Consider the following 22,456-nt stretch of genomic DNA (forward strand, 5'->3'; position numbering starts at 1 on the left):
GAGGGAGGTTTCCCTTCACGCACGCGGGATGCGTGACGGCCGAGGGGCCTCCGCTCTGCCCTCGTCCCCCTCAAGCCTGCAGGCCCTCAGTCTGGGCCGACTGCAGCGGTACTCCCTCCGCGGCCAGCCCTGTGCGGGTTTCCCTTCCTCTGGTTTGGAGGCTCCCTCTGTCTTTTTTTTTAATCCCTGTCACGGTGAAAGACCCATTTCCTGGTTATGGCAGATCTTCCTAGGGAAGAGAGCTTGCTCTGTGATGGCCGGTGACTGGGCCACTCCGCCGGGCAGGCACTGAAGCCCAGCCATCCCAGGCTGGAGTGTGCCTGGTGCGGTACCGAGACAGGGAGAGACGGGATGTCAAGCTGGTCGGTGTTCATAACGCTTTCAATTACATTGCCAGAGTAAACTATAAACAGCGGTCTGTAGTCTAGAAGTAATTGGAGTGCATGGAGGTCTTCAGAATCTGCTACCTAGAAGAGGAGCTGCTTGAAAAGCATCTTAGTCAACTGATCCATGACTATAGAAGGAGAGGATCACGGTTCAGTTCTTCTGCATCTTTGTACACTTTCTAATTCAAATCGGTCCAAAACGTGTGTGCAATCTTAGATTTCTCCTAAGAAGTTTAGCATTAATTGTATTCAAAATCAGATCTCAGTGCTCATAGATGAACTCGTGGCATTGCAGATACCTTCTTCTTTTGTATGCTTATTCTAAGACGGAGACTTTTCTGACTTTAAGAATGTGTCCTTGTGACTTGAAGGCGATCATTGCATGAGATGTTCTGTAAAACATCTTGAATTGTTGTTTATGACCAGTATGTAGGAATCCTTAAGCTGTATGGCCCAAAAGTAAACCCTGACTTAACCATATGGTGGGTATTTTATTTCTTAAATATCAGGCTAGGGGAGAGGCTATTATGAAATAGAAGTTCAAGGGTATTGATAAACTTGTGCAAAACAATGGCAAGGGTTTGGGGTTTTTTTTGTGCTGGCAGCCTACTCAGTAGAAGGAGAAAATGCTTTGATTTTCTGTTTCCATTCCATATTGTACTTATGCAGAGGCGCAGCTAGAACAACTTACTTAAAACAGATAAGAATTTAGTTTTCAAAAGCCACAAAAAACACCCAAACCTTTGTCCTTTACTGGGACTTTTATTATATAAAGTACATCTCCAAATTAAATTTTACCTGAACTTTTCTCAGCATTCTTTGTATCTGTGTATTCCCTTAATCTTTTAACTAATTTCCTTACAGTAAAATTTCTTGAAGTAATCAAGCCCTTCTGTGTTATCCTGCCTGAAATCCAAAAGCCAGAACGGAAGGTAAGTTAATAAAATGTTCTGCCTAAGTCTGTGTTTGTGTAGTATTAAATACTTAGGGCTTATTTTGCATTTGTGGGATTTTTTTTGTTTGTTGGTTTTGGGGTTTTTTTGTTCCTGTTAGGAGAATGGCAGTTACAGGCACAGCTGTTCTTAGTGGAGTGCTTGTCCAGTACATCCTGTACTGCGTATATGGGTGTACAAGAATATATTTACTGGTAAATGCAATTGTGCAGATATGGTTATGCTATAGCAGTGATTGGTGAGGTGCTGAAAGGAGTACATATTGGAGTCCAAACTAGAGTACTTTAAAATAGCAACTTGAAAATCTTTGCTTCTTAAATTCTAATCTAAGATTATTTGCTAAGATAAGCTTCTCTGTAATTTTATTTTTTGCTCACCAGAAGCTGTTTTTTTGAAGATGTAAGACTCATTTTCTGTAGAAGTACTATTAAAGTTTCAATAAGGCTTTGTCATTTTCCTTGGCCTTATATAATATAAAAAGGACAAAGAGCGAGTTATTTTCTTTAGACTGTCCTCTACTTTGCCCCTTTTCAAGAAAACCAGGTGTCCTTTAGCTACTATGAAAGTTTATCTCATTGACCAGATCTTGTTATCTTGACAGCTTTATCATCTTTGGTTGTTGTTGGTTTTGGTTTTAGTTTTGTTTTTGCTTTTTTTTTCCCCTTCAGATTCAGTTTAAGGAAAAGGTACTATGGACAGCTATCACACTCTTCATCTTCTTAGTATGCTGCCAGGTATGTTTCATTCCCTTGTTTTTAAAGAAGAGGTTAAAAGATGTTATGAAGTCTCTAATTTAATCCTCTTTTCCTCTGTTGGTTGGCAATGCAGATTCCCTTGTTTGGTATCATGTCATCAGACTCAGCAGATCCTTTCTACTGGATGAGAGTGATTTTGGCATCAAATAGAGGTATGGTCAGTCTTTCAGGACGGAATTTTTTAACTTGGACCAAAACATTTTCTTACATTGCAATGTTCTTACATTGCACTTTATTTTAATTAAGATAAAAACTGGAGCAGAGAGGAAAAAGACATTTTATATATTTTGTAAAATCATAAACTAATTTAGCATTGAGAAAGGCACAACTTTGTGAACAAAATGAGTTTATGATTGGCTGTATGTGATATGTTATATGTACAAAAATTAAGGAGCATTTTGAGGGGAAAATGTTTAGGGGAGAGTCAGTTCCTAATTGCCTGTATCACTGCTGTTGCAGTCTTCTGTATATCTTTAAAGCTTTTTGATTTGTGTTTCAAATACTTATGTTGCAGTTTTCTGGGTGACATCTTTGAGTCTCTCTCACAGAATATTAAAATCCATGATAGTTTCTCTAAACTGCAGTTTCTCTCAGAGGTTTTCTGATGCAGGTACAAGTTAAGAATGGTGACAGTTTCCTGAATTCACTTTGTCACCCTATATCATCTGGGCTATCGATCAGTTTAAATCACACTGAGATGTGCATATATGCATGCGACTTGGTGCACTCCAGAAAAAATTTTGGATTTTCCTGTTTAAAGTTACGAATAATAAAGTGATTGATTGAAAAAGGCAGAAAGCAAATTTGTACCTTGTTTTATGCAGAGTAAATCTGTTCCTGACAGCAAAAGCCTTTTTCAGAGAACAGTTTTTAAGGTACTGAGAAGTACTGCATTACTTATCAGACTGACCTTTAACAAGCTTCTGTTCTCACCGAAACATTTATATTTGTGGAGATTTTGAGTTTTGTATCTTCTCCATCATGATGTAAAGGGTACAGAAAACAAACTTTGAACTTCAAAGGTGTCTGGGTATGGTGGTACTCATTATTTTCTTTGATTGTTCTTCCTGTGTCTGACAGGTACGTTGATGGAGCTGGGCATTTCACCTATCGTCACTTCTGGGCTCATTATGCAGCTCTTGGCAGGTGCCAAGATAATTGAAGTTGGTGACACCCCAAAGGACAGAGCTCTCTTCAATGGAGCACAGAAATGTGAGTAACAGCTGATATTACAGACCAGTGTTTTAGAGTATCTAATCCTAACAACAGGAAGCGTAAACTTACCATGTGATGAATGTTGGAGTCAGATGTATGGGTTTCTGTCATGCTGTGTGTTCATGCTGTGCTACAGATTTCTGTATTTCATCAGTCTTCTACTGACTGTTCTCTGGCTTGTTAGCCGTTAACCTTTGGGAAGGTTTTAAAAGGAAAAGTATCTGTGCAATTGGCACTGGTGCTGTAATCATCATCAGATAAACTAAGTGATAGGTAGACTGTGGAGACCTAACCTTTGAACCGTGTTGTAGTCTTAACCTTGCAGTTTCAAGCATGGTTCTTTGTCAGCAGTAAGAGTTCTCTCTGCTCAGCTGATAAATGACTTTTATAAAAAATGGAGTATTTTAGCTATTTGATGCTGTACCACACTACTTACTGAGCTGTTTATTGGAAAAAAGAATCATAAATTGCTACGGTAATATCTTAACTACCTCAGAGTTGTCAACGTCTAAAGCAATCTTTGGTAGCCAAACCCAATTGCTTGTAAGTATGTTTGTTTCTGAAGTGTCTGTGTGTATTTGTATTTTCAGTGCCAGATTTCAGACAACAAATATAAATTGCCCTTGAATTTAAAGGTCCTGTGACTTAAGTATTCCTTCCCAACTTTCTCTACAAAGAAATTATTTCTATTTCTCTAATTGCTCATTAACATAAATCTCCAGAACAAATACATACATTTTCTTTTACAGTGTTTGGAATGATCATTACCATCGGACAGTCTATTGTGTATGTAATGACTGGAATGTATGGAGACCCATCTGAGATGGGTGCTGGTATCTGCTTGCTTATCACAATTCAGGTAATTTGTAGTCCTCACTAATTACTCTCCCTCTTGAAAGGGTAAAAAAATCAGCCGTATGGATTGTGTGCCCCACATGATGAGAAAAAGATCCAAGTGTGCCTGCTTCTTGATGTGTGTGTGTATGTATGTGTGAAACACACTGTTTCATTACCTGTTAATACATTTTTTTTTAACAAAAATTAAAAAGGGGTGGGACTAATGCTGTATTTCTTCTTTTACTATAGCTTTTTGTTGCTGGATTGATAGTTCTGCTTTTGGATGAGCTCCTGCAGAAAGGATATGGTCTTGGTTCTGGCATCTCTCTCTTCATTGCTACCAATATCTGTGAGACTATTGTCTGGAAAGCATTCAGCCCCACCACGGTGAACACAGGACGAGGTAACATGGCATAATCTATTTTCTTTACTTGCATTATTTCATAATTGCATTATTTCATCAGACGAAACAAAAAAGACCCAAGTAGCTTCTGCCCATTATTCTTTTAAAATTCCAATTCATTACGTTCTTATATAGAATAGTAGATTGATCATTTAAAATGTTGAAATGTCAGTTGTGGAGAAGTCTTAATTTTGTACAAAAATGCAAAGCTTTTTTTCAGTACGTTAACTTAAATGGCAAATGCTGTTACTAACATCTTAGCTATGTAGCTGCCACGTAGTGAACCTTGTTAATACAGCAAGTGCTCCTATGCGGGGTGCAAGTACAAAGATATTTCTTTTAATTTTGTAGTTATCTCACAAGGTATTTCCTGAACTTGCATTTCTTACAGTGCTTCCATTCAAACTCTAATGGTAGACTGCCATTGTGTTATGGTTGCTGCCCAACTTACTGACAAATATCACCTGTTTCTGCTCTTTGCACGTCTTGCTCTTTGCCCCAGACACCTTACTTTCCAAACCTGACAGGAGGTGATCATGCTTGGTGCTATCTGAGAAAAAACATAAGTGAGGTTATCACATTTGCTGTAGTACAAACAATAGTGTCCCCCCATATATGGTACTAGAAAGCATGCTGTCTCCCTCATTTAGGTTTTGGGTTTTTTTTGACAGAGAATAGGAAAGGGGGAAAGAACTTGGTGAATGTCAATGTTTCTAGAGACTAATAAAGTTATCCTGTTTGATTGCTAGGTTATGATTTAGTTTCTAGGCAACTACAGGGGGATTTAAAAAACAGTCTTGGGAATAACATAGCTGATACAAAGGGTGACAGTAGTAAACTTGTGAGAGTGTGCTCGAGATGCAAAATTCTTGGAGAAATCTCGTTCTGAATCCTGTAGTTCAGAAGTGTGCCTAAAAAGCACTGAAGTCTGGGGATAATCACACCATATTTAACCTGTTTTTCCTTTTCCTTTCCAAGGCATGGAATTTGAGGGAGCCATCATTGCTCTGTTCCATCTTCTGGCCACTCGTACTGACAAAGTCAGAGCTCTTCGTGAGGCCTTTTACCGTCAGAATCTCCCCAACCTTATGAATCTGATCGCCACCATTTTTGTCTTTGCTATTGTAATTTATTTCCAGGTCAGTTGGAATAAAGAGGGCTATAAAACTGTTTGTTTGGAAGTAGATCTGTAATCTGCTTCCTTTAACAGGAACTTATATTTTCCCTTTCTAGTGCTTTCAGAAAGCTCACTTTTGTGCCTGCAACATCTGGATGTTCATGTCATACTAGTGTCTTTTAATCTGTTTCCACACTTACTGTAGGCACATAAGACTTGAGACCTACTTTGGTCTCTGAAAAAACCAGATGGATGTATACATGTAATACTGCCTAACTGAAATGCTACTGCATTTTGCTGGAAAATACTTTGAAGTCTTTTAAGCCTGCATGTCCCTTGCTGTTTGTTGCAGCAAACTACTGAAGAATATGGACAGTTTTGAGTAGTTTTAATGTTTCTCTTCATGAATGCTATGTTCGGTCTTGAAACTTCAGATTTCTTCTGATGTCTACATCTTTCATGCCTCCTTTTATGTGTGAGTTTAGACAATCCCGCAGGTTTCCAGGCGTTCACAGAAGTGTTTGCCTGGGTAGCCCTCTGGGTAGAGTATGTGTACTTCCACAAAATTATTGCAGGCTTTTTTCTGTTGCTGTCAAGACCTTGCACTTGTAATTTGTGACCTATGGTATGGGTTCATGTCAGGGTGTAATGGGGGCCTTTCTTTTGAACACTTTTCAGGGCTTCAGAGTGGATCTTCCTATCAAATCTGCTCGCTACCGTGGGCAGTACAACACCTACCCCATCAAGCTGTTCTACACTTCCAACATTCCCATTATTCTTCAGTCCGCCCTGGTGTCAAACTTGTACGTCATCTCCCAGATGCTTTCTGCTCGCTTCAGTGGCAACTTACTGGTTAGCCTGCTGGGCACTTGGTCGGTGAGTATTCCTTCTGATCTTGCATACCGCTTTGTAAGAATGCCATTAAAATGCATGGTTGAATAGATGATCTCTCTGAATATTAAGGCACACTTCTACAGGAAGTCATGTACACTGAAACTTGTAAATTAGCATTAATAAATTGCTAGTTTGTTTAAATTCATGGTAGAGTATGAGACCTGCTGTGGTAAGTGATGTTAGGTCTCCATTTACCTTTTACCTTGGGCTGTTTGTTGTCTTAGGTATTCTTGCTGTTCGTTATTGTATTCAGTTTTCACTTTAGAAGCTGCTTGTGATAGTAAAGTTGAATGTTTGTGTGCTGCTATAGTGATACACAGAGACACAAAGGTGATATAAATCCAGGCTTAGCTTAATGGCTGAGAAATAGTGACAAAGTTGACAACTGCTTGCTTCCTTCTAGGACACATCATCTGGAGGCCCTGCTCGTGCTTATCCAGTTGGTGGACTTTGTTATTATCTGTCACCTCCAGAGTCCTTTTCTTCAGTGTTAGAAGACCCTGTCCATGCAGTTGTTTATATTGTGTTTATGTTGGGCTCCTGTGCTTTCTTCTCTAAGACGTGGATTGAAGTCTCTGGCTCCTCTGCCAAAGATGTAAGTTTAAAATGATGAATTATGTCATCCTAGATGATGAAAACAGAAGGGCTGTTGTAAGAATAAGACTGAATTTCTTCCGAAGTAGCTATTGTGTTAGTAATCTTGTTGGTAATATTTATTGTTTATATAAATAGTGACTTAGATTCTGGATCAGAAAGAGCTCTTAGAAAGAAGAATCTTTGTCTTTTTAGTAAGTGGAGAGGATGAAGGGGTAATTTTTGCTCTGTTTTCTTTACTACTTTTTCAAAAACAACCACAGGAAAAAAAACCCAAATAATTGCTTTCAGTGGCACTGGTAAACTTTGGACATTGCTGTATAACATCTGCTCAGTGCGAGGGGAGGCAAGGTCATTTGAAAAGTAGAAACTCTTTCAGTGCCAGATGGCCGATGCACCAAGTGCAAGGCCGTTGCCACTTCAGAACTTACAGGTAAAAGTTGAATTCCCAACTTAAATACTCTCCCTGGCATAAAGTTCTCAATTTTCTGGGGGGAAGTTTAACTAGGTTGTTATTTTTAACTTGAGAGTGCTGGTAACAGAGGATCTTGTGCATTGCATTAATGTGCTTGAGCCTAGCTTCTCAAAATTCGCATTTGCTACAGGATATTTGATATTCAGCAACTGTATCATTCTGAAATTGGAATTGGAAAACAAGATGGAAAATAGTTGTCATTGTGGTATGTTTGTATTGTGTGGTTTTGGGTAGGAGCTCAAGTTTGGCAGCCAGATTGAATGGTTTAATCCATTTTTTAACAAGTACGTAATAGCTGCACAGTTACTGTAACAGCATGAGCACTCTCTTGTTTTGGACTGGCATCTAGCTGCTTGTTGTCAGACATGCAGGGAGATGCTCATAGCCATGTACAGCCAGATTTTTAATTCAGTATAAACCAACATACAGCTTTTAACACTATAATATACTTTCCTGATACTGAAGAAAATGTTTTAATTTCATGTAAACAAGGTCAAAAATAAAAATTGCTAAATCATTACTTAAATGTTTGCAATATAGTGGTAAACTGGTACCTTAATCATCTGAAAGTGTGTTTTCTCAGTACGTTAGCTTCAGTGACAGGCAGTGTTAGAAGGTCCTCTGCTAGATTTCAGTTCGTCTCAGTTGTTAGCAAAATGTTTGCAGGGCTCTACTGTAGCCCTGTAGAATTGCAGAAATCCAGTTCAAAAATAATGTTCCAAGAAGGGATTCTTTCTAAGTCATATAGCTTCTAATATGGCCCCACAAATAAGTATTTAGCTTAACTGAGTGTGGGGAAACTGAAATGTAAGAGTGGGCACTTCATAGGATGGTTTTGCTAACATCTGCTAAACCCTAACTGGGAGAAGGTGGGGGTGGCAAAACAGGAATTAAATTACGTATATGAGAGCCTACCAATTTCCAGATTTTCCTTTTCTCAGGAGGACTGGAATTATCCAAAAAGCTTTGCATAATTGACAGTGTGGAAAAGTGCCTGTCACTGCAATCTATCTTAAGTTAGAATACTGGATATTTTAAACTCCTGTGAATAATACAAAAAAACCAAACCCAAAAAACCAAAACAGCACTCCGGAACCACCACCAATTACTGAAATGTCTTGTTTCTGGTTTTCCATAGTATTAAGTTCCATGGCCTTTGCAAATGGTGCTAAACTTCCTTGCTCCGTTCCCTGTTTCAATACAGGTCGCCAAACAATTGAAAGAACAACAAATGGTAATGCGAGGCCACAGAGAAACTTCAATGGTACATGAGCTGAACAGGTGAGCTACGCATTTCACAAGCTGTTTATGCAAACTGTTATGGGGAAACACATGGCAAGTTTTGCTTTGACTTCCGTTTTCTAGGCCCTAGAACACAGATATCCATTCAGCTTTGATGTTACATGCACGAAACATAGAATCTTGTCTTGCATTAATAGCTAGACTTGCACAGTACAGCATATTCTTGCCTTACAGTTAGACAATGTGCTTTAAATTCTGGAGCTTGTATTTTCCTTTTGTTCTTTTGTTCATTTTATACTCTTTACAGGATAGTTAATAATGAGCATTTAAGTGTACTTCTTGAGACTGACGCACAGGTATTCTTTACTGTAGTTTTTAATGTGATGGTATGTGTGTACTGCTTTCATGCAGACCTTGCTTTTAAGACAAGTAGTTACTTTACTAGATGCAGAGGTAGGTAAGGGTCAGTCTCTAGGTTTTCTAATTGCAGGGTAGAACCTGTGCACCCTTCATGTTACAGAAATGTTATCATAACTTCAGGTTTCAGTCATGTGCAAATGCCTTAAGCTCATAGCCATAAACTTAATCTTTGTGCTTAGCTGCATGGTAGACTGTAGTACCTCCTCTTCTTAGCTTAGCATCGTTTTTCCCTCCTCTCATGTTGAATTTTTCTTTCTTTGCCTAGTATACTGGCACTATTGCACATTCCTTATCTTGGGTTGGTAGACCCATAAGAGAAGAGTGTTCTGCTGTTCCCTCTTTTCTGTTCATCTAGTTTCATTCTTTTCTTTTTTTTTTTAAACCCGCTGGTTAGATTATCTCTGCAGTCTCTTTGATTTGTAGTGGGATTTTTCTAGGAAAAAACCTGCTCCTGATTTAGTTATTTCCCATAGGTCCCATATAGCACTAGTCCTGGTACATTTGTAATGTCCTGAGTAACTAATGGTACCTTTCCTGTTCCCATTTGATGTTTTACAGGTACATCCCTACAGCTGCTGCATTTGGTGGTCTCTGTATTGGAGCCCTCTCTGTGCTGGCAGACTTCCTTGGGGCAATTGGGTCCGGAACTGGAATTTTGCTCGCGGTCACTATCATTTATCAGTACTTTGAAATTTTTGTGAAGGAACAGAGTGAAGTTGGCAGTATGGGAGCTCTTCTTTTCTAAACCTAGCTTCTCATGGACCCAGGAAAGAGAGGAGGAACTTTCTCAAAGTGTAGCCAGTCAGGTGAAAGGAAGTAACGTGAACTCAATAATGTCATTCGATAGGAACACACATTTCAATAACGTTTCCAAAGCGCATTCTCTGTGTTCAAACTTTTCTAGCATACTGTTTGCATTTTATAAATTGTTGAGGAAAAAGTGCAAAAAAATTTTTTTAAGGAAAATTGTTTTTTAGTTTTGTTGGGAGAAGCATCTTTCTGAATTGGACTTGGTTCAATGACTGAATTTTTTTGGAACCCCTTTCAACATCAGTATACCTGAAGCCTTTACAGGTTTTCATAAATAATTGTGGGGAGGGTTGAATGTTTGAAAGGGATGTTTTTTCCATTTAACTTGTTTTTGCAGCTCCTTTGCAGTAGTGGTGAGAAAAATCTCCCTCTAATGCTCAAGTTCCATAATTATGATTGTAAGCACAAACTGTGTTTAATATGTTCAGTTCTGTGTCTGGGGTTTTTTCAGTATGGCAGATTTGGGAGGCAGTTGTTTCTTTTTACTAAATGACATCTCTGATTCCAAATGTCTTGTCTTGTAATTACTGTGCTAGACCTTGTCAGATGTTGAATATTGGCTCGAGACTGTTGTCAAGTTTCTGTATTAGACAGGAAGGTGTTCTTGCCCACCACCCCTCCTCCATAAGCAGAAAACTCAGGTCCATCTGGATTCTGCCAGAGTCTGTGCCTAAGAGTTGCAACTTTAAATCTTGGTCATACCGGCAGCTTTGTAAAACCTTCTAATTAGTTTTCACTGTCATTAGCAGCAGTACTTCCAGTTCTGATGCTAGCTGAAAGACATGGATGTTAGGGCTGCTTAGGTGCAGATCTGCTTGTGCTACATTTCTCTCATTGATAAATTCTGGTCTCATAGCAATCAGGATGTTATCTGAGTACTCATATCTCGTGAATTTTGAGTCTCATTACCACAGAGGGGTGTGAAAGTAACACGCATTACTTGTCTGTTTCTGTAGATATGAGAACCTTGTCACATAACTCCTGTAAGTTGCTTCTGTCAAAGGCTTTTCCATCCTATAATCTCACTGACTAGAGTGGTGCGTACAAAAGCACTTTTTCAGAAGTTACTGGGGCTCCTCCTTTTTTTGAAGATCACACCTTCAAACTGGAGAAGTTACAGTAGGCTTTAATGGACTAGAATGATACTTCATTTTCCATTTTAATTTAGATTGTCGGTACTAATCAGGTGCCTCGGACCAAATGCAAATATTTGCAGATGAGTCTTGTAAATACGCTTTTCCCCGAGCAGTATTGGACAGCGTGGAAACCAGAATGAGGAGTGACGATGTCGGGACGTTCTCCAGGCTGCATCAGCATGGAGATGTGCGTTTTTGCATGGTGGGCTGACAGTATATGAATTACTGTTTCTGCTCGGAGTGATGTGACTGTGTTACGCACCCAAGGAGCACAGGTGACATCCAGAAGCCCTTGGTCATGCACTGAGCTTAAATACCAAATGTGTGAGAAATCTGCACATTGGAATGAGATACACCTATCAGTAAAAGTGAAACTCCTGGGGTGAGGACCACAGTTGGAAAAGGAACAAAAGAATTGGGATAAAGTAACGGTGAAATGCTCACTGCCAACCATTCCCTGTTACTTCACACTACGTTCAATATTTTTTCTGTCTTTTGTAAAGTGCTAGTATCCCACAGCACAACTTTGATGTGAAACAAGGGACAGTTCAAAAGCGACTTTAAAAGGAGAGGGAAGGAGGGTGGTGTGGTTCTTTTGCTTTGGGGATTTTCTTCCTGTTTTTCCAGGAAGCTCAATACAAATTCTGTTTTGAAAGAAAAAGGACTCTGCTTTTGGGCACGCAGCTCTGGCTGGGCTGGAGCTGTACTTGTGTTTCTGGTCATATCATCTGTTTGGACTGGTTGCAGTTTAGACCATGAGCTCTTCGGTGTCTAAGCAGCACTTGTTCTATGCATCTGTATTTTTATTGTCTAGTGCTGGAACCTTTGTCTGTTATCAGGCAGCTATGTCCTCAGAGCAGGACCTGCTGGTCATACAGTGGATGTTCACAAAAAGAAATAATGCCTAAACAATCTGCTTTATAATGAAATAAAGTACATCTTTGGAGCTAACGCCTGGCTTTCCGTGCTTTGAATACTGTTACAGTTTCAACACTTGTCCAAGTACTGTGACCTGCTGAAGAGCGTGTGAGAGTGATCCCTCTCAGAGAGCTGTTAGTGTCAGTGTGAAATAAAGACAAACTATATTTGCTCCGAGGTCTTCTCTCAACAGTAGGCTGCCAAAATAACAGAAACTTGACTGTTCCCCAGTTAGCAGTAACAGCATGTTAAATGAAACAACGAAACCCAGAGTTGATGAGATTCCCAATGTTGTTTTGCTTTCTGAGTTTTTAAACTTCACTGGGAATAAAGAAAAACTTAGTGTATGTTTAGGAGGAAGACTAATACTTAAAAGCAAATTTGTAGAACTTCAGCCAGGATCTCAGTTGTGTATGAAGCTGTTTCAAGCAACAGCTTGAGTTCTCCCTTCCTGTTTCCTTTCTCCCCATGAAACTTGCATGAATTACACCTGTGGTTGCTGTAGGAATATCGTGTCATTAGACGTGCAACCACAGGAGTAACCGAAGTCACTGCAGATGTGATGAGTTACCCACCAGACAGCTGAAATACCAACACCACAGCGAAGTTTGAGGTCCTTTTCGTGTTGCTAGTATTTTAAGTGCAAAATTCTTTTGAATAGCCTTGTCTTCTGCACTGCAGATGTCATGTGAAAGCTTGTGCTGTAGGTCTGAAGTGCTGCCGGTTGGATTTTGTCCCTGTCACTGTTATTCAGGAAACCTTAAAAAAAATCATCTAGTTTATTCTACTTCACTTATTCCATGTAATTTTGAGATGGCAAACAAGGAGATTTGTTTTTTTCCCTAATTTGTCCAACATTTTGTTTGTTGTTGGGTTTTTTTTGTTTTTTGTTTTTTTAAAATCCTTTTGGCTGTACCTGTAAAGGTTGTTGCTTTACTCTGTGCAATGTTTCACGGCTGTGCTCCCTTGATGACTCCTGGGGACACCCCTGTCCCTGTGCTGTAAACAGATCATGGTTTGTGAAATGGATTTCTCCACCAGCTTTTGGTAAAGGAGGAAGCTGAGTGGCCTGGTAACTGATTTTCCTAATTGTTCTCACTCGCAGCAAGGACTAAGAGGCTTTAGGTGGCCCTCAGTTTTATCACAGCTTTGGGGAGCTTCCCGCGGGTTTTTGTGAGAGGTTTTTTGCTCGCTGATGAGGTGTGACACAGCTGACAGGTCCTCAATGAGCCTGCGCTGCCGGGAATACCAACACCGCTTCCCGACGCATCGCTGCGCACTGAATGGGCGTTCAAGCCTTTCCCGCGGCCGCTGCACGTCTTTCCAACGCGCCATGGCTGCAGGGCGTTATCAGCGGTAAAGGAGTGCTTTCAGAAAACGCGTGCAGAGGGACACCAGTGACATTTCTGAAGCTGTTTGCCTTGGTACGCGGCTCGGACGCACCGCCGTCTGCCTTTCTCCTGCCGCTCCCTCTGCCAGCTTTCTGACATGAAACCCCAGCCTTCGCCGGCTTCCTGCCTAAAAAGGTCAGGGTTTGAACTGCGGCCAGCGGCGAGCGGCACTGCTGGCCCCGGCCCAGCGGCAGCGGGAGCGGTGCAGGTGTTCAAACAATGCCCGCTTGTGCGGCTCTGGCGCTGGGAAACGCGGGCCCCTGCGGCTCCGCCAGGCTCCGCAAGGCCGGGCGCTGGAACGCCCCGGGCCCGCGTGTGCCCGCCTGGTGGCAATGTTACACCGCGAGTGCCGCCGCTTCGGGCGGCTCAGAGCGCGTGTGCTCTTCGCTGCTGCGCTGGCGGCTGTCGTACGGTGTGAAAAGTTGGGACCGGAGTTTGCCAGTGTTTATTTGCACGTCCTAGAACTGGGACCAGGATTGAGGTTGTTTTAAACTGAAATGCTGAAATTTATCAGCTCCTTTTAGCGAGTTTATAATATCTATAGGCTTTTTCCAGTATTTTTCAAGTGTGCAGGTGTCAAGGGGCAGTTGCTGTTACAGCCACTTCATCTGCTGAACAGTGCTACACAATTTAAGCCCAGACTGAGGCAGTCTATGGGATTGGAAAGAAGACCAAAAAAAGAACCATTTAAAAACAAAATCAGTATTCTAAGCCGGGGACCTAATTAGTCAGCTAGACTGTAATGTGCTGCTTTGTAATGTGCTACTGGACGGATCTGCTAAAATGAAAACTCTTCTGTGGCCAGGTCCTAGCAATCCTCTGGCTATTGCTAACGTGACAGCAGCCAAGCTGGCAGCGCTTGGCAGAAAGGAAATACCCCGATGGCTGGCACCTTCTTTGGCAGCGGCATCAGAGGGGCTGGGGACAGAATGAGCACAGACGTGACAGGCTTTGTCATTGCAGAGCGGGCCGTCAAGGTCAGACGGGATGCTTGTGCTGAGACATTTCTTGTTGGAGGACAAGAAGACTGGGCCAGTCAATTTTCCAGCAGTGTAAATACCTGGGAGTTTAAAACAGAGGGAACAAATAAAACAGAAGAAGTTGGGATATCATTTTTTTAAAGTTGTTTCAGACTCTTTTTGTATTGCTTTGAACAAAATCGGCATACATGGCACATAAAAAATCTCAGGTTCCCCTTCTTATACATTAAGGCTAAAGTGGATGGTTCCAAAAATGGTGCGAGCACTGTTGGGGGAATGTTAGCTCTCTGAAATCTGAGATGAGTATTATCTGCTTTAATCTCCAGCACATCTTTAGCCATTTGATGTTCTCACAGCTCTGATGTGTCTGTTCTGTGTACCTGTGGTGTGAAGCTTTATAAAAGAAAAAGGCAGCTCCAGACATACAGGAGAAGGAAACAGCGAGCAGAACATTTTGCATGATTAACTTCACTATGTAGGTGTGAATTGTATTTTTGCTTAAATAGCTTTATCTTTTGGCAATGCAAGAACAAGGGATTGTTGCTGCTGGTGGGTTCCCAGGGTCTGCAGAACTATGCCCAATACACCTGGAGCACAGGCTCACCAGGACCACAACTGCAGGTGTTTATACAATGATTTGGGGTTGCAGAGGGGAACTGGTGGATGTGTGATGAGGAGCCCCAGCTCCATGGAGGAGTTGTAGGAAGAAGCAATGCAGGAGCAAGGCTGCAAGGAGACGCATCCTTGTGAAGCCGGGATGTGGCTGTGGGATGTGCCTGTGCTTAGGATGGGTGCATTGAAGAACGCTCTTGAGCTCCAGGATTTTGATGGCTGCTGACAACGAACTGTGAGTGCATTTTGTTCATGGGAACGGTGACTAAAATTGCAAAGGGGTGGCTGCCTGCTGGATCTCCCCAGTAAGAGAGCCCAGAATACCGGTGTGCTATAGAAATCAATGTTTTGTTTAACCTTGGTATCCCAGCCTGACCTGCTCCTCCCTTTCCACTCTACAACGTTTCCTTCATATTCTGCATATGTAGAAACTTATAAGATAGGGCAGTGTGTCTTTTAAATTAATTCCTTTTCTGAGTACTTTTATCTCAGGTGTCTGGGGATGGAGCTTGAACCAGTGATCTTTAAGTTACAAGAAGAGCATTTTTTTAACCAGGTCCTTTTGCTTTGAGTAACTCTTGGAAGGAGGAGAGATCTATGGGGACAGGTTTGACTTCTTTAGGTAGGTAGGAAAGAGCTGCCCATTTCTTAAGCAGTACAGGCCAGTGGAAGCAAGCCGAGGTTTGGGATAAGGCTCATTGAATTTAATAATGGAACAAAGTAACACAGACCAGGGGGTCTAACACAACTTTCTGCAGTTGAGGTACATTGATGTCATTTTTATTTAGCTTTAAACACTTGCATCTACCTTTTGTAGTGGATAGCTGGAAGCTTGCAAGGTCCTTTAAACTGGAATGGTGACAGGGGTGTCTCGAGTGAAGAAAGAAGAGCCCTTGTTGTAGAGCAAGTAAACTGGAAAGGTTTCCATTTTTATGAAGTGGATTCTCAGCTGTTACTTGTGTTGCAGGAGCTGCTTGTTCTGCACAAGAGTGCCCGTTTTGGTGGGTACTAGCTGCAATTACAACATGAGAGAGATTTCTTGACTCCAAAGATTGTACAGTCTGAATAAAAAGAATTTTTTTTTAGAAAACAAACAAAACACAAACAAACAAAAAACCCCCTCAAACCAAACCCAGAGGAAATGCTGTAGAGGACAGGACTCGTCCCTGGTCATACAGCCGGTCACTGCAGGAGTCCTGACTCAAACACAGTGTCTATACTGTGCTGTACACGTGCAGAGTACTTAGCTCTTCCGTTGATGTTGCCTGTTCTTGAAGCACCAGAAAGAAATGTTAACTCTGTAGAAACTGAAATGCAGACACCAACTGTACACATGTATGTATATGAGCAGCCAGTTAGTGAAGCAGTACGCTTCGTCCTGTCCTTAATCCCAGAATTACCGTGTCAGCAGTCAGCTCGTGCCTGTAGGAAAAAGAGAGTCTGAGAACTGAGTGGTCCCTGTGCCTGCGTGGTCACATTTTTCTTTGTTCTTGCAGAATTACTGAGAGATCACAGCCTTGATGCTACTCCATCTTTGTAGAATATCTGTACCTCCCCAGAGAGTGTTTCCTTTACGCATAGTTCATTAAGTGATGGTCAGAGCTTTGAGTGCCTGCAATTCATCAAGTTTAACACTCCATGTTTACTATAAGGGAAGACAAAAACATTCTTCTATGTTTTTGGTTGTTAAAATAAATGCTGTAAAATCAACTCAGATCTGGATCACCTTCCTAAGCAGAGGTGACAGATTGATGTTATTGGGGTTCTAGAAGGCGTGATTGGAGAAATGGGGAAATTGCCTGAAGGCTGTTACATCGCTGCAGCCCAGGGAGCTTTTTATGAATATAATGAAGTAGGAGCACCCTCTAGAAATTGGGAGAAAGGGTCATTGTTTAGCCCAGGCTCCAGCCCACAACTTAAAAGACCTGAGTAAAAGCCTGCATCCTACTTTCTTGTGTTCCTGTGGTGGGAGGTTCTTGCACAAAACGGGTATTGCTCATGTCAAAGCTTCAGCCCCTCTGTGGCAGTGACCCTTAAGACTCTTCACACCTCCTCCGATAGTGGGCTGCAACAGAGGTAACCACACTGAACAGCACTCTGTGTCCATGATGGGGCAGTGAGGGAGGAGGGATTGAACAGGGCAGAAGTGAAGTCGTTCCTGTGGTTGTATCTTACCAGGACATCCCTGATGTGCGCTGAGGTGTAGCTAGCATCCTCCAGCAGTTAAATGTGAGGCTGAGGTGGAGGGGAGGTAAGAAGGGAAGCCCTCTCCTCTGGCTGCAGCCCACTGACAGCGGTACCTCAGCTCCTGGAGAGCTTGGCTGCGCTCAGCTTCCTGCTCGGCTGGGCGAGCAGGGGGGCTCTGGGGACAGGTACTGAGGGACTTGCAGTGCCTGGGTGGGTATCTGTGTCTGGGGAGTTTCTGATGTTCCCTGATAGCTGGCAAATAAACTTGTTTGGTGTTTCTGTGGTGACAGGAATATGCTGATATGAAGGGATTGGCATGTGAAGACTGTGAGCAAAGACGTGTTCTGTCCCTGTCGCAGAGTTGCTGTGTTACCTTATGGCTGGGTATCGGGTAATCTCCCTGTGGCTAGCTTTTAGATTTAATCTTTCTCATATTGGGATTTGTTAAATGCTCTGAAGCATTTATATGGGGGAAGTAATTCACAGAATAGCAGTGCAGCCTGTAATGAATCACTTCTATGGATTTTGCACCTCCTTCCATTGAGTGTTTCTGTTACCAGTAACATTCCTGAAGTTACCTGCTGCCTTGAACAGTGGATAGCATCCTGGTGGCCCATGGGTTTCCTGTGTAATCCATCTCACAAATGCACTGAGAAGACCCAAAAGGGTCAAAACCGTCTGTGCTAAGCACAGCCCTGAAGCATGTATGGGAGGCTAAGCTAGAGTGTGCAGCCAGCCACGCTGTTTTCAGAAAGTATGTGGAGATTGTACAGCCTGTAAATCTCTGAAAGCCAAGCACAAGCATGTTAAAGGTTAAAGACCTCAAAAAGTCACCTCTTCTCTGACCACTATTGGCCCATGAAGTTGGTGCTTTCCTGCATGTGGAAGTGCTTCAAGTCAGCATCCCCCAGCCTGGAGCCCTCCCAGGGGGGTATCTCTGGATCTGGAAAGGTGCTGCTTTGCTCTGTTACCCAGCAGAGCTGCTGCTGTGGCAGTGAAGTGCAGATCTGACCAGGCGGCTTTGCCTTTCCCTTGTAAATCCTCTGGCAGGAGCCTGACGTGATTTGTGCCAAACACCTCTAAGTGGTAGGAAGACCCAAGGGGTTTTGGGAGCAGGATGGGTGCCCAGAGAGGTGGACAGTGGAGGTCAGAGATGACCTTTCCTCACTCCTGTATCAGGACTCTATGCTCACACAGATGTCTGCTGGAAGGCACAAGAGCCCAATGCCCTTGATGCCCAAGTCAGGTGGGGCGCAGGAGCTTTGCGAGCTTGTCCAACGTGGCCTTTTAAAGGGCATGAGATGAGCTTCACACAATTTGTTTTCATCTTAGTAGAGCAGCAAGAGCAATTGACTTTCTGTGAAACTTTTGCTTTATTTCTGCCCAAAAGGCTTAGCAATTCCTGAGTGTACATTTTTCATTTTCTCCCCTTCTCCTCTGTGTATGGATTTTTTAATTGCCGTTTGATGGCTGCTTGCCTCCTGTCCCAGCCTGGGTGGGATGAGGTTACCCTGCTCTGGTTTTGGGTGAGGGAGGGTGGCAAATGTCTCTGAAGACAGGAGATGATACGTGTGGGTACTCCTGGCAAGATCCTGCCTTTGGATTGGACAAAGCAAATTCATCCTCTGAAAAAATCTATCTGGAAGGACAGGACCCTTTAGGAATATATAGTTATCAGTCTCTCTAATCTTAGGTGCCTATCACCTGTATCCAAGTTGTACAATATAGATGTCCAGAGGGGCCGGAGTCGTTCAATAAAGCTGCTGCTATAGTTCTTTACATTAATACTGAGCTTGAGTGCATCACTCCTGCAGTCAGTGCTCTGGAAAAACCACACACAGCACTTGGACCCGGAGGGCATTCAGGATAACAAAAGAAGGGACAGGCTGAAGCAGGGCTGAGGGTCCTGGCAGTCACCACCTGGGACCCAGAAAAGGTGTTTCTCTGGTGCTGAGGGCTTGTCTTTGGCCTCTGTGGCAGCAGCTGGCTTGCTAGTTCCCACTATTTACCTAAATATATTTTGGATTGTCGCGGCTCCTATTGTTTGTGATAAAGGGTTGGACAAAAGGTCCATTGATCAGGCGGTTCTCGCTATCCATCTCTGTCTGCCTCTCCAGACACTGTGGTTGTGGCTGCAGTGACACCACAAAGTCGCTGCTACATTGGGCTGGCATGGGGAAAAAAGGTGAGATAGCAGCGAGCACAGCCTTGCAGGTCCTTTTTTGCTCTCTCGCCGCGTGAATGTGTGAATCGCTGTGTGAATGCGGTGCCATGTCTGACAAATTTGTCCGTCTCGCCCCACTCCAAATTCACAGCCGATGCTGAATGCACTCTTGTGGTTTAGTTTAGCAGGGAACAGTCTGCCAAGTTTCAGTGCACACGACGTTCAAGCCCTCTGTGGGAGACCATCACAGACAAAGATGCTGAATTTTATATGAATTTTAAAAAATAAAAATTGAAGGCAGCTGAAGAGTGAAGAGAATCATGTTTCTGGAAGAAAGCCCCTGGGTTTCTTGGGAAAGTGAAATATCTCCCATAGTTGTTGATTGAGCTAAACTTTTTCTGCTCTTCTAATGATGAAAAATGGTGTTAGGTGTAATTAGATAACATACGGAAAACGGTCATATTTATTAAATACTTGATATTTCTTTTACTGTGTCATATTCAAAATCCAGTCCATGTTATAAATGAAATTGCATTGCATGCAGAGAGTCTTGCACTGACAGAAATGAAATACTTTTATCCCTAAAACAGCAGGAGGAAATAAGATACTGAAAATAAAAAGCATCAATATTGCTAACGTGCATACGAAGAAGAAGGTTATATCTTGTGGCTCTGAAGTAGAACTTAAATGCAGAAGTAATGATGAGATACACAAGGAACTTCTGTTTTAGAGAGCTAGCTGTGGAAAAGAGGTTGTGAGGTTTCAATATAGATTCATTATAATGTAGTTAACAGACTGCAGTGTTAAGGACTTACAGTAAAATTGGCCAGCAATAAATGGGAATTATAGTTACCTACTGTTTTAACTTAAGATAACTCCAATTGAAATACTTATTCGTTCTGTAAAAAGTTTGTTGTTTGGTTGGTTTTTTTTCCAAGTAATGGAAATACAGAAGTAACACTATCAGTGTAAAACTTAACGTGTGTAAAAGGATGTTATCACATTTTCCTATTCTATTTTTTTTTCAAATTGGGCCTTTCTTGTTTCTGACACCTCCTGTTCCCAGTCCTGCTGCTGAGGGTGATCCGGACACATCCAGGGACTCTGCCCTGCACTCAGGGGTGCAGAAGCTCCAGCTGCCCCAGGGCCAGGAAGCTTTGGGAGCCGGGGTGCGAGCAGTGCCCGCTGGGCAGGGGCAGGCGCAGGCAGCATCACTGAGCGGGGGGCAATGCCAGGATCGAGCTCACAACCCGGGCACTGGGAAGAGCTGGGTGCAGCCTCCATGTCTGGCTACGGGTAGGACTGGAGGGGAACATCAGCCCCTGCCTCCCTGTGGTCTCTGTAGGCTTTGGATGTGTCCACTGTGCTTAAACTAGTCTCGTCAGCCAGTCTGTAAGCGTGGAAGTCATTAACTTCACCCAGATGGAAAGGTTGTCTTGTTCTCCCGCTCCAAAGGGAGTCTGCAATAGTTTCCTCCGCATGACAAACGTGTGCGGTGGTGGCCCTACTGCTGCCGCTCGCCGACCTTCTGGCTCCTTCCTCCTGCCTGCGCTCTGCCCCACTCCGCTGCTCTCTTCTGTCATCCCTCATTTGCCGCTCCTCACATCTGCACGGGGCCGGGCGCAGGCCCTGCTGACGGCTCCGGTCGAGATGCTCTCATGGCTGACGTGCGGGTCGGGGAGATCAAGAAGCGCTCTGACAACGGAGACTTTGTCCCCAGGTTTCTGCACCCTGGCTGGGGAAACGACCCCGCCTCCCCGTAGCGAGAGCCCTGTATCCCTGTTACCTGACTGTAACAAGGGTGGATGACACGGGGCCACAGATGTGCAGATAAGGCATTGGAGAGGGACTTTGGTGGGAGAGAATTGGGACAGCTTTTGGCTAGTAAGATAATTGAGGGTATCAAAGTTGAGCAAACAATGCAATAAAAGGGGGTGCAGGATTTTAGGTCCCCTGTGCACACCAATTTGGAAAACACGTGGCCAGGGTGGTGTCTCTAATACCAATTGAATACATCATTTAATTCATAACTTGAAGTAAGACTTTTGCCTGGGCTGGTGGATTTGCTTCTGTACTCAGCACTTCTTTAATTCTTCCTTTTCTTTTACTGGCACCAGCTTCCTCAAGAGAGGGTTGCCAGGAGCCTGTTGCATCCTTTCAGATGTCCTTTTCTTTCTTTTGCCTTTTCCTCTTTTCTGCCCTTCGTCTGTCTCTTTTCCTTCTCTGTTCTCCTGTAGTGCACAGCCTTCTTTCAAACACCCCATCCCTCTTCTGCTTCTCCTCTTGATTTCTCTGGGATTGAATCCACAATACCTGGGGTTTATTCCTCCTCTCTGGTTGTGCTTTCTGTTGCCTTTTGTTAGAATATTTCTGCCTTTCCTTTTTTCTTCATAATTCTCTGGATTTTTCTTCCAATTCCTCGGAAGGGAATAATAAGGGAGTGGAGCATCTCCCTTATGCGGAACTTTCTTTTCAGGTTTTTGAGAATTTTCCATTCTCTTCTTCCTCCTACCTCGCCACCCACCCTTGCAATGTCTGCTCTTTATCATCCCCTTCACTTTCTTTTCAGGTTTTTGAGGATTTTCCATTCTCTTCTTCCTCCTACCTCACCACCCTCCCTTGCAATGTCTGCTCTTTATCATCCCCTTTCCTTCTGTCCCTTCTGCTACTTCCTTATCCCCCTGTGGTGCTGCATCTCTGAAGTGAGATGGTCCAGCCTGTGGGACAGGTTTGCTATGTTGCTCCATTGCAGACCTCCCCTCCATCACAGGAGTGTGGTGGTCCCCCGTGGAGTCATTACCACAGGCTGGAGAAGTTGGATGTTGATTTCTCGATGGGGCAAATCTCTGCTTGGGCAATCCAGTGGCAGCCAGTGCAATAGTGGCAAACAGAGTAAGGGCACATGAGACTTCTCCTTTATTCATTTAAATAGCATTGTCCTGCTGAGCTCATCCAGCCGGGGTGTAA

General features: G+C 42.9%; 1 protein-coding gene across 1 annotated transcript; it reads left to right on the top strand.

Moving 5' to 3' along the window:
* The first annotated feature begins 28 nt into the window (after positions 1–28).
* SEC61A1 (Sec61 alpha 1 subunit (S. cerevisiae)) lies at positions 29–10,334 on the top strand. Its single transcript, XM_010185917.1, has 12 exons — positions 29–131; positions 1,251–1,318; positions 2,008–2,073; positions 2,168–2,246; positions 3,175–3,306; positions 4,059–4,168; positions 4,396–4,549; positions 5,528–5,688; positions 6,345–6,542; positions 6,964–7,155; positions 8,834–8,910; positions 9,850–10,334. The coding sequence occupies exons 1-12, from the start codon at positions 29–31 to the stop codon at positions 10,034–10,036; spliced, it is 1,527 nt and encodes a 508-aa protein (XP_010184219.1). The 3' UTR covers positions 10,037–10,334.
* The last annotated feature ends 12,122 nt before the right edge of the window (positions 10,335–22,456 follow it).

Source organism: Mesitornis unicolor, unplaced genomic scaffold (assembly GCF_000695765.1).
Source record: "Mesitornis unicolor isolate BGI_N332 unplaced genomic scaffold, ASM69576v1 scaffold13016, whole genome shotgun sequence".
Lineage (NCBI taxonomy): Eukaryota > Metazoa > Chordata > Aves > Mesitornithiformes > Mesitornithidae > Mesitornis > Mesitornis unicolor.